The sequence below is a fragment of the Echinops telfairi genome, unplaced genomic scaffold, assembly GCF_000313985.2.
Source record: "Echinops telfairi isolate 266 unplaced genomic scaffold, ASM31398v2 ScPeMD7_1957;HRSCAF=2489, whole genome shotgun sequence".
Taxonomy (NCBI): domain Eukaryota; kingdom Metazoa; phylum Chordata; class Mammalia; order Afrosoricida; family Tenrecidae; genus Echinops; species Echinops telfairi.
Window position 1 is genome coordinate 2,319,297 of NW_022105855.1, and position 11,260 is coordinate 2,330,556.

General features: G+C 43.4%; 1 protein-coding gene across 2 annotated transcripts in view; it reads left to right on the forward strand.

The window, feature by feature from the left end:
• The window catches only part of MANSC1 (MANSC domain containing 1), a 29,022-nt gene that overhangs the window by 8,505 nt on the left and 9,257 nt on the right, over positions 1–11,260 (forward strand). The window contains exons 1-3 of one of the 2 annotated variants that reach the window (XM_045293274.1): positions 1,942–1,961; positions 3,071–3,385; positions 6,283–6,423. In XM_045293274.1, coding sequence (XP_045149209.1) covers positions 3,169–3,385; positions 6,283–6,423 — 358 coding nt within the window. In that variant the 5' untranslated portion in view covers positions 1,942–1,961; positions 3,071–3,168. Of the gene's footprint in view, positions 1–1,941; positions 1,962–3,070; positions 3,386–6,282; positions 6,424–11,260 lie in introns of those variants that run through there. The other variant, XM_004716229.2, reaches the window with a different exon arrangement.

Below are 11,260 nucleotides of genomic sequence, written 5' to 3' on the forward strand. Positions count from 1 at the left end.
GGGGCGAGCGCGGGGCTGGCCCCAAGCCCCGGAGCTCGGCCTGCGCAGTGACCTGGGCAGGAGAGGCAGAATAGTTGAGAGAGCCACAGAGGTCTCCGGAAGGGAAGGAAAAATGCCCACCCTCTCTGCTTTGTCCTGGCATTCATTAGTGAGCATGCTAACGAGCGAATGTTCTGTAGTTGCGGATGCGTGTGAACAGTTAGATTATTGTGGGAGTCGTGTGAACGTGTGCAGGCTTCCGTGAGCTCGGGAAACAAACACGCTTTCAAGCCCAGGCGCTTCCTCCTCCACCCACCTGCATCCTTTCCCCCTATCAGTGGCAGGATTCAACTCGACTTTGGACCCGTTGGGCCTAAAGATATATCGAATAGTAATGATTGCAAGACTGCATTTACCTAGTATTTGTTGAGTACCTTTAGTGCGATAAACTGATAAACTCGTCCGTCTATAAAGATGCTGAATACTGAAAACATAGCACCTGGTAGCTTCCCCATCCGCCTTGCGGAGTTCAGGTTTACTTGCAAACCAGTGAGGGAGGTGAGACTATGTCAGAATCAAGTATTGGGCCTGGTTTTCGGTTTTGTTTCCCTAGGACTAGAAAAGAGACCGACAAAACACAGGGGCTGGTATTCTTAACCTGGGGTTACCCAGGTGTCCACGGACACAACTCGAGCAGACTGTGAACTTGGCTGGCAACTTTTTTTACTAATGTTGAACTGAAATGTAGCATTTCCTTGAAGAGGTATGCAGGCAACAAGCCACAGCAGTAGTAGAAAGACCAGTAGGGCTCTGAGGAGTCCCCTCGGGTAGCACATACTTTTAAGTGCTGGACTACTAGCCCCAATGTAATGATGTATGTCTGACATAAGGAATGCTCAGGTCCAAGGTGAGAGTAATGCTGGCTGTGCTGGTTAAGGTACGTGGCAACTTGACTGTGCTGTGGTTCTCAGTAATTTGTAAGTTATATAATGATATCATTCGGCAGTTGTGTAATGATGTAGTGGAAGAAAGATGCTGTTTTCTACACCTGCAAAGAATTAGTCTCAAAAACTCACAGGAGCAGTTCTGCCTAGTCCTGTAGTCTGTGTGACTCGGCCTCGTCTCGATGGCAGTGAGTTTGGTTTTGGTAATGATGTGAGCTTTGGTGTTCATCGTCCATTTCTTCACGACCTGGTTGTTGGAAATGAATTATGTCACTGTGTACATAAGGAGTGGCTGTCTCAATATCTGACTGCCTTTGTAAACTTGCATTTCTCATTTATGACATATTTGAGTTATGACACACCACAGGGCTGCCCTTTTTTTGTTGATTTTGGGTTTTTTGGAGGGTTTATCTTATAGTTAGTAATATCTGCTTATGTACTATATATAATACTGTAGCATATAATTTGCTGATGTTATCATTCTTATGGCAACCCCTAAAGACTAGTAAAGATCTGATTGATAAAGATACCATAATAGATGGCATTAATAATGAACACTATTTTTTTAACATGAGATATTCAACTTCCATTAGAACTGACTTAGATGATGGAGACATTGTATTGAAATCTCATCATAAATTGGGGACTACTTGTATTTCATTATAGAAATTTAAAAATGTTTCTCTCAGAAAAGATCCTAAGCTTCATTATACCACCTGAGGTAGTTTATCATGCCAACCTGGCCAATAAACACATGTGAGGTTAATTGAAGGGTGGAGAGATAAATGGCTCGGTGAGCCTCGTCTTTTTAGTTCTCGGGTCTCTTGCTTTGTGATGGTCGTACCAGGGTGCAGCTGCCTTAGCAGTTCCCAGCTTCAGCTTGCAAGGCTCACTTCCTGTAAGACATCCCCAAGGAGATGCCACCTGGACCTACCCCGATGCAGCGTTGGGTGCTGGAGCAGCCGGGCGGAGACCCTGCCAGCGCTGAGATGCTTACATGTTCACTGATTCGGCTTTCCTCCTGCAGTAGGCATCACGGTGTGTGATTTGTGAGATGGAGGGGGATTTTGTGGATTGTTGTTGGACATATGTGTTAATGTTGGACTTGGGGGTTTGGGCAGCACTGGGTTGGGATGTTTTCTTGATGTGCACTTAATCTTTATATAAAACTCTCTCTTATACATGAGTTTCTGTGGATTTGTTTCTCTAAAGTACCCAGACTAACACACCACCCAAATAGTCATTAAAAAAAAAAGGCAGAGTTGTAACAATTGTGCTCTGGGTTTCTTTCAGAAAAAAAATCTGCATTCTAGAAATGTAGGTGGGTAAGCATAGTTTCTGGCACTTCCTCTTAGGTGAACAGTAGTTTTCCTAGAAGAACCAGTTTAACCAATCAAGTCATTATACATTTGTGTGGCATTCTGGTTTTAGGGGTGTTGAGCAGGAGACCTACCCCTAAACTTTCCTTTAATGGAGCCAGCACTTCCTCCTGCTGACTACCGACTTCCTAAACTTAGATTACTGTGGTTTCCTGTCTCAGGTTTGATACCAAAAGAATGAGAAAGATGGCCTTAATGTTCTCATCTAGAAAATGAGGGGGGAACAGAGACTAAATGGGGTAATCTATACCGGAGATTACAGGGTGAGGGTGGGGGATCATGGAAACCTAGAATTAAATGATAATGGAATTTTCCACAAACCTTTTGAAGCCCCCTTGTCGATGTACATCAGTTAGCACAACACTATCTGTGGTGTGTGAGAAAGGAAAGAGGCCCGAACCTATCAGCCCTGCTTAGTCAGGAAGTACAGACGGCGTGGCCTCTCCCCGTCATCTGGCTGGGAGAGGCAAGAAAAGAAAGGGGTCTAGAGCCAAGAGGCAGACCCAGGCCTTCACAGATACTTGTCGGCTTCTAAGCATTAATGAGGCATTAATGAGACATCTGTGTTTATTAATTGTGGGCCAATTTTTAATGCAAAGTCTCTAATTATTAATCATGAAATAGAAATACTTGCTTATTTCCACCTTTTTTAGAAATTATAACTGAGCAGTCCTCATTGACTCTTAAGAAGATTAAATGTGTCTTCCCTGGGTTTGTTGAATGAAATCCAACTCATTGAAGGTTTTCTACTTTTGATTTTTGTTCTAGAAAAGAGATCCCATTATCTGGCAACCTTGGAAGAAACTCAGACCAGGCGAATGATCATACATTGACCTTTGAGGATTAAGACTAACCTGAAATTTAAAATGTTTCTCAGGGAAGAACAAAGCCTGATTTTCCTAATAATGTGTTTCCTGACACTAAGGCTGTCTGCCAGTCAGTATTGCCCAGTGAAGAGTCTGGAAGATGTTGTCATCGACATCCAGTCCTCTCTTTCTAAGGGAATCAGAGGCAATGAGCCCATCCACACACTGACTCAAGAAGACTGTGTTAATTCATGCTGTTCAACAAAAAACATATCAGGTAAGTAACCGTCTTGTGGCACCTGTTCTTTCCATTTGTTGAGTGACATAAATAGCTGGCAGATGTCACTGAATAGTTTATCCTCAATAGAGTGGGCGCAATCCCTGAGGATCCTTATCCATAGTGGGGCCCCTGGTCACCAGTGGTGGGGCGCCCACCTCTTCATGAAGAAGACCTGGGTTTGATTCCTGGCTGGTGTACCTCATGAACAGCTGCCTCCTGTCGACCGCTGGAGGGTTGTATGTTGCTATTGATGCTGAGCAAATTTCAGATAGACTAGGAAGAAAGGCCTGGAGATCTGGCAGTAAAACCCTCAGGATCACGATAGTCTGATCCACAACAGATCATGGATGTGATGCAGAGTCTGATGTCATTTCATTCCATTAGACAAGGCATCACCATGAGTTGGGGATGGCAGCTCCCAACAACAAAACCACCTTATCCACTTGTGCGCCCTCCTTCCCCTAAGCTGAAAATCATTACTGATGGTGTGTGTGTGTGTGTGTGTGTGTGTCCCTCCGGTGAGTAAGTAGAAGAAGGTTGAGAACCACTGGTGTTATGTTCTAGGAGGCATCTCTTGTTATCAGGTACCACCAAGTCAGTTTTGACTTGTAGTGACCTAATGTACAATAGAACAAAACACTGTCCGGCCCTGTACCATCTTGCGATTGTTGGGTTTGAAGCTAGTGCTGCAGCCACTGTGTCGATCCATCCCGTGAGGGTCTTCCTCTTTTTCACTGACCACCTGCTTTACCAAGCACGGTGGCCCTTTCCAGGAACTGGTCTCTTCTGATAACCTGCCCAAAATGTAGAGGTGAGGGCTCGCCACCCTGGCTTCCCCAGAGCATTCCGGCTGTGCTTCTTCCCAGACCGATGTGTCCATTGTTCGGGCAGTCTGTGGTACTTTCATTGCTCTCCCCAGCCCCGCAGTTCAGATGCACCAGTTCTTCTCTGGCCTTCCTCATTACACGAGGCCCTGGAAAATACCATGGCTCGGGTCAGGCGCTCCTTAGTCCTCCAAGGGACATCTTTGTTGTTCAAAGATTGTTGTTGTTACATCACTGGTTACGCTGAACAAATAAAGCTTTCTGTAGTGGCTTCATTTATCAGAAAATAAGAGTTGATACAATGGTATATGATTCCCTCTGCATTAGAGAATAAATTGCAAATTTTGTAAGATTCTCTGAGTGAAAAAATCTTAGCGCGGTCCTCAGGACCTCCCCACCCAGCTATGAAAACTAGACCATATTGGTATTTTTAATAAGCCAAGCAAGGCTTAGTTCCATGGGCACTTATTCCTTTTAGATAGCCATTCCTTGACAGGAAGCTGAAATTCCAGTGTTCTATTGACTAAAAGCAATGGAATGTCTTAAGACCTTGCTGGTGATGGTTAGAGATGTTACTGTGTAGGACCCACCTGCTGCCATAAATGGGTGAACAAACTTGTCACCCCAACTACTGACCTGCGTGTGTGTTGTTTGACCCCAACGCCTCTTTACGTGGCTAGTCAGTCTTCTCTGTGTTTGGGTCACTCTGGTTCAGTTGAAGCCAGGAAAAATAACTTCGTAGTAACCAGAATGCTAATCCAATGATATATTGTTTACTTTATTGTAAATACTGGGGAACAGTGGTCAATAAACAGTGCTATAGTGTTTTTTTAAAAAGGTAGAAAATGTTCTAAAATTGTGATGATTGCACAACTTTGCATGTGTTTAAATGATTGAATTATATGATATGTTATTATGTCGATAAAACATAGGCACAGACACACACAAATGGGGGGACCCTGATGCCATGGGAAGATGACCCAGGAGGCTGAGTTACAAAAACTGAAAAGGGGCAAAAATCTCTGCCCTGGCAAACAGAGAGTGACCCTCTCCTTATCATCAGTGCCCTGAATTCCGACTTCTACCCTCTCCGGTGAGAAAATAAGCTGCTGTTCGTGAAAACCCCACATAAAATAAAACCCTTCTTCTGTCTTACTCCTCATGGGAAGGCAGAGTGAGGGAGCTAGAAGGGGTTGGTGGCTGGCAGGGCCTATGTATTGAATAATTAATCTTATTTTGAGGCAAATTACACATGAGTTGTATGGGTTTTGCAATCCCCTCATGCTCATTTCCTGGGCACCCACATTTTATATGCATGCACAGTCTTTACATGGGTGCGTGACATGCAAAAACCAGAGTAGCCTATATTCTCCCAGAGCACGGACGTTTGGATCGCTATTTTAGTTCAGGGGTCGCAGGCCAAGATGTACAACCTTTGTGCCAAATGAAGGCCAAAGTCAACTCTAAGCTATGGTGAATAGGGAGAATCATCTCCACTAGATGGAAAAGAAAAGCCAAAAATAAAGTTGCAATGAAAACGAAGGCAGAGAAACCGGAGAGCAACAATGGCAAGGAGGGGTGGGAGTGGGGACCGGGCAGGAAGGATCCAAAGAACAGCCCAGATACAGAGGAAACGACGAACTTGGTATTCCATTCACAGATCAGATCCTTTACTACGGCCCCACTCCACAACTCTAGTTAATTAAGGCTTTATCAGTGTTTGAAATACTTCAGGATAAAGCGATCAGCGACATCATGAGTGTTAAATCCACTGTTTAGGGTCTAACTTGACGTCACCTAAAGGAGGCAAAGTCATCACCTCTGTGTTCATTTTGAGGGCTTTAAAAAACTGCTTTTTCCGATGACTCCTTTCTGTTAGATTTAAAAACTCAGTGTCTTTTAAAATTGTGATTCGGGAAAGCAAAGGGAAATGATTCAGCAGTCAGCAAGCAAGTGGACAAAGAAAGGCACTTGTGCTGGACCCCAGACTAAATTAAGGTCTTCCCTTCTCGCCGTGCCCGTCAGAAAACACTATTTCGAAATAATGGGCTTGCAAACCTCTCTTTGCAGGAAACAAAGCATGTAACCTGGTGATCTTCGACACTCGCAAAACAATTAGACAACCCAACTGCTACCTGTTTTTCTGTCCCAGCGAGGAAGCCTGCCCCCTGAAACCGGCAAAAGGACTCATGAGTTACAGGGTAATCAGAGGTAATAAAAATGTTACTCTTTTTCCTTTGTGATTGGAATTATTCAGGAGACAATTCAGCTGAAAGACTTGCTACAAGTCCAAACAGTACAACCAAAAAGGGTCATAAATCTGGAGGCATGCCAGAAAATACATTTAAAAATACAATTTATTAAGCCAATCCCCCCCTCCCCGCCAAATGGTAGCATATTTTTTTTCTGTTTTGATTTTGTGTTTGCCTAGAGGGGCACCCAGACTTTTCATGGAAACATTTTTGAACAACTCTTTAGGATAATGTTGGCAACCGTGGATAAGTGCATAGGTCTCCAGGATGATTTTGACAGGAGTAAGACCCATGCAAATCTATAAAAATCCAGTAGATTTCATATTAAATTACAATTATTTTATGACCATATTTGAAATCAAACTCATTGGATGATATTGTCTAGGCCTGAACGGACATATATCCATCCAATACTTACTGATCACCAGCCATGTGCTGGATTCACTGCCAGGCATGACAGTGTAGTCTCCTTGCTTATGTATGTATGCACACACACACCCACACTTATGTAAACAACACACATGTATATGTACATGTGTAAGTGTGTGTATATATATATATATACATATATATACCTATATATGATTTGGAAATGTCTCAGTGAAATTTGAACTTGTTAATTTTTTTATAGAATGAGATGAAATGCATTCAGTGTCAAAATTCCTTTTTGTGTTTTTAGAAAGTCTCTGTCATTATACTCTTGTTAAATTATTCTGTTGGTTCACTTACTCAACACAATAACAAGTATTGTTTACCATCTACAATATACTTGTAATAAGGAGCCCCAGTAGTAGTGTGGGTTAGGCATTGTACTGCTAACCACAAGGTTGATGGTTCAAACCAGTTGTTCCCAGGGAGAAAAATGAGGCTGTATTCACAGCCTTGGAAACTCTTTGTTAACAGCAGTTAAGCACTTTGCTGTTAAAGGAAAGGTTTGAACTTGCTAGAGGCTCTATGGGGAACAAAAGACCTAGCAGTCTGCTCCCATAAAGATTACAGACTAGGAAATCCTATTATGGGGCAGTTTCCGGTTTGGAAGGGTCACTATGAGCCTGAATAGAGTCTGGCTTTACCTTAAGACTGCGATCCTTTAGTATAATTCCTCATGTTGTGGTGACCTCCAAACATAATTTTTTTTTTTTTTCTTTTTTATCTGTAATTTTGCTACTGTTATGAATCATCGTGCAAACATCTGATACGCAGGATGTACTTTCATTGTTTCAAATTGAACATAATTAAAGCATTGTGATTCGTCACAAAGAAATATGTCATTATATATTGTGAAATATTTATTTCTAATAACAAATAAATGAAATTTTGCCTTGAAGCATGCTGTAGCATGGGTAACAGTTCTCGTATGTGGGCATATCTGCATGTGGGCGGACCGCCTGGAGACAGATAGAAGAGCCGTGTCCCAGTTCCTAAGACCTAAATATGTGTTTTCTGCTGGTCTTAAGCGACACCTGTGAAAGGTTGAGAACCGCTGCCTTAAGGCCTTTGTCTTAGCTCCTGGGAGATCGTCTCCCAAACCTTGAAATTTACCTAGTAAATGGCATCTTTGTTAGCCTCTTAGGGCTCCAGACCACACCTGATGTTATGGATTGGACTCCACCTCCCCCCCCCCCAAATATCTGTAAGAATCAGAAGTGTAAGATATGACAAAATAATAATTTATAAATTATCAAGGGTTCATGAGGGAGGGGAGCAGGGGAACGGGGAGGGAGGGGGGGAATGAGGGGGGAAATAAGCCAGGAGCTTAAATGGAGAGCAAATGTTTTGAGAGTGATGAGGGCAATGAATGTACAAATGTGCTTTACACAATTGATGTATGTATGGATTGTGATAAGAGTTGTATGAGCCCCTAATAAAATGATTTAAAGAAACAAAAGAATCCTAACTGCTAGTCCTGCCATCTCATCTCTCTTGGGAATGGATTGTCTTTTTCCATCACTGAGGCAAGATGAGGGTGAGGCATGTCTTGAATCGATCTCTTTTGAGATATCAACAAGGGAGCAGAGGAGACTGGGGGGAGATCGATGCCAAACCATATTGAGATCCCCAAAGAACCCAGGAATCCCCGAGCTCACAACTGGAAGCCTTAGGGGACAGGTGGAAATTTGCAGCCAGCAGGTTAGAAGTGAGGTGGCATGGGGGCTCTCAAATAGGTGGCCTGGGCCTGAAGTCTTGAGCAGAGGTGGCGGTCTCGAGGCCCTGCTAGTTCTGCCCTGCTCTGGTAGGTAGGGTCAGAGGGAAAAGTCCTTTCTTTGCAATGGGTACCAATGTGGATCTCTTCAGTTGGCCAAGTCGCTCTCTTCCCAGTTTCCTGGCATAGACGAGTGAGTACTTCCAGTGTTCATCAGCCTGTTGAGATGTTCAGTTGCTCTTCCCTCAACTTCTAAAGCCTTGTTTTTGGCTGATACATTCAGTGCAGCTTGAGTGTCTTCCTTCACAACCATGGATCCTTGGGCCTCTGCTGTCTCTTGAAAGAGTTGAGTGTCGGCCAGCTCTTTTTGGTACAGTGTCTTTGTATTCTTTCCATCGTCTTTCGATCCTTCTGCATCACCCAATATTTGCCCATAGAATCTTTCAATGTTGCAACTCGAGGCTTGAGTTCTTTCAGTTTAAGCATGTTGGGCGTGTTCTTCTTTTGCATATTTCATTATAATATTTTCCTTTGTCTTCTCAAGCTGTCCTTAGAAATTTTCTCTTCAGCTCTTCGATGTCACCATTTCTTCCATTTACCTTAGTTACGCTACAACTAAGAGCATTCGGCGTCAGAATCTCTCCTAACATCATCTAGAGCTTTTCTTTGTGTCCTTTTAAATGGCCTTTTGCTTCCTTCATGTCGGAGATTCTTGATGCCATTCCACAGCCGTTTAGGTCCTTTTGCTTTTCATGTTACAAAATATGAAAGCTGTGCTTCAGATGTTCTTGAAAGTCAATGGGGAGAGACTCACGGTCATATTTTGGCTCTCCTGGACTTGTTCTGATTATACTCCGTTTGCACCTGAACTTCCCTGTGAGCAGTTGGTGGTCTGCTCTGCGGTCAGCCGCTGGCTTCACTTTCAGCTGCTGGTATTGAGCTTCCCATCATCTCCCCCGCAGATTTGATTTCTGTGTATTCCGTCTGGAGAAGTCCACATGTTTGCTATCTCTTGTGCTTTTGAAAAAAGGATATTTGTGAAGAAGTCATTTGTCTTGCAAAATTTTATCATCTGACCTCCACGTTTGTTTCTGTAACCAAAACTATCTTTTCTAACTGCTGTTCCTGGCTCTACCAGGATAGGGAGTTTTTTTTAGATGTGTGCTAGGATGTAAGTCCTGAATGAAGCCAGCACTGTGACATAGTGTTGGCAAGGGGATTTTTCAAGGCTTACTCTGGCTGTTGTACTGGGAATGGAGGAAGAAGCATTCTAGTCCAGTGCCACTGAGTCTATTCTGATTCTTAGTGACCCTCTAGGGCAGGGTAGAACTGCTCCTTGGGGTTTCCAGACTGGAAATCATTATGGGAGCAGGCAGTTTTATCTTCTTCCTGTGGAGTAGCTGTTAGGTTTGAATGGCCAGCCATGTGGTTAGGAATCCAACCCTTAACCCCCTGTGCCAGCAGGGCTTCTTAGTGATCCATTAGCAAGAGGAGAAGTGGAGGACTATTAGGAGGTATGGGGAAGGTGGTGGTATAGAGCAGTGAGATAGATGGTAGAGAAGGGGGAGAGGGTAGACTTGGGACTTGCAGAGCTATGGTTGACGGGACTTGCTGATGAGTGGAGGTGGGGCACAAAGAAAAGAGAAGTCTTGAAGCCAAGTGCTGTTTTGTGGTGAGCGACCAGATGGACATGGATGGTGGTATCATCTACTTAGCTAAGGAAAAGCAGTATAAGGATTGGGCGGGGAGTGGAATCAAGGATCTCTTTTGGCTGCATTAGAATCCCCACATGGATTAAGTCTCCATTGAATCCCCTCTGACCATTGACCAGGGATGTGAGTAGCCTTAGGTTAAAATTTAACACCTTATCATTTGTTCTCCCTTTTGACCCATTTTAAGTGTGTTCTAGTTTTAATACTTTCTGCTTAATCCAAAACCCTTTTGGATTAAGGGTTTTCTGTGGTTTTGGTTTTTTAAAAAATATTTTGTTGTTGTGTTTTTAAAATGTGTGTACGGTTTCCTTTACATGAAATCCAGAATAGGTAAATCTACAGAGACAGGAACTGGATTAGCAGCTTTTTAGGGTTATGGCAGGGGAAATGGAGGCTAATAATAATGAGTTCAAGAATGAAAAAAAATGTTCTAGAATTGTTTGTGGGATGATTGCACAACTCTTTGTAATATGGCCAAACCATTGGGTTGTATGGTATGTGAATTGTGTTTCAACAAAACTGTCGATTTTTAAAAAGAAGAGTGAGTTTCTTTGGGGCCAATACCACTCAGGCTACCTGAGTACAGACCTATCCATCTTCCGGGTAAGATTGTCCTGAGTTCTGTCTATGAACTAAGCAAGCCTGATATATCAAACACTCCCTTACACAGGCACACAAGTCAGAACTATTTGTATAAGTTCTCCTGAATAGTGACGTGAGCCCAAGTATAACAAGGCGTGGCACAGCACAAAACGGGTTTCTCAGAGCGCTCCGCATCACCTTGCGTGGACAGGACTGTGCCCTCCTTCTGCCCTTCATGGGCTTTGGCAGCCAAGGAAGCTGGCCCTGTAGCTGTGTGACTCCTTCAGTTTGGCTGCCTGTTTGCTGTATGTATCATGTGTACAGTGAACCCTCGTTTATCGCGGTTAATCGGTTCTAGA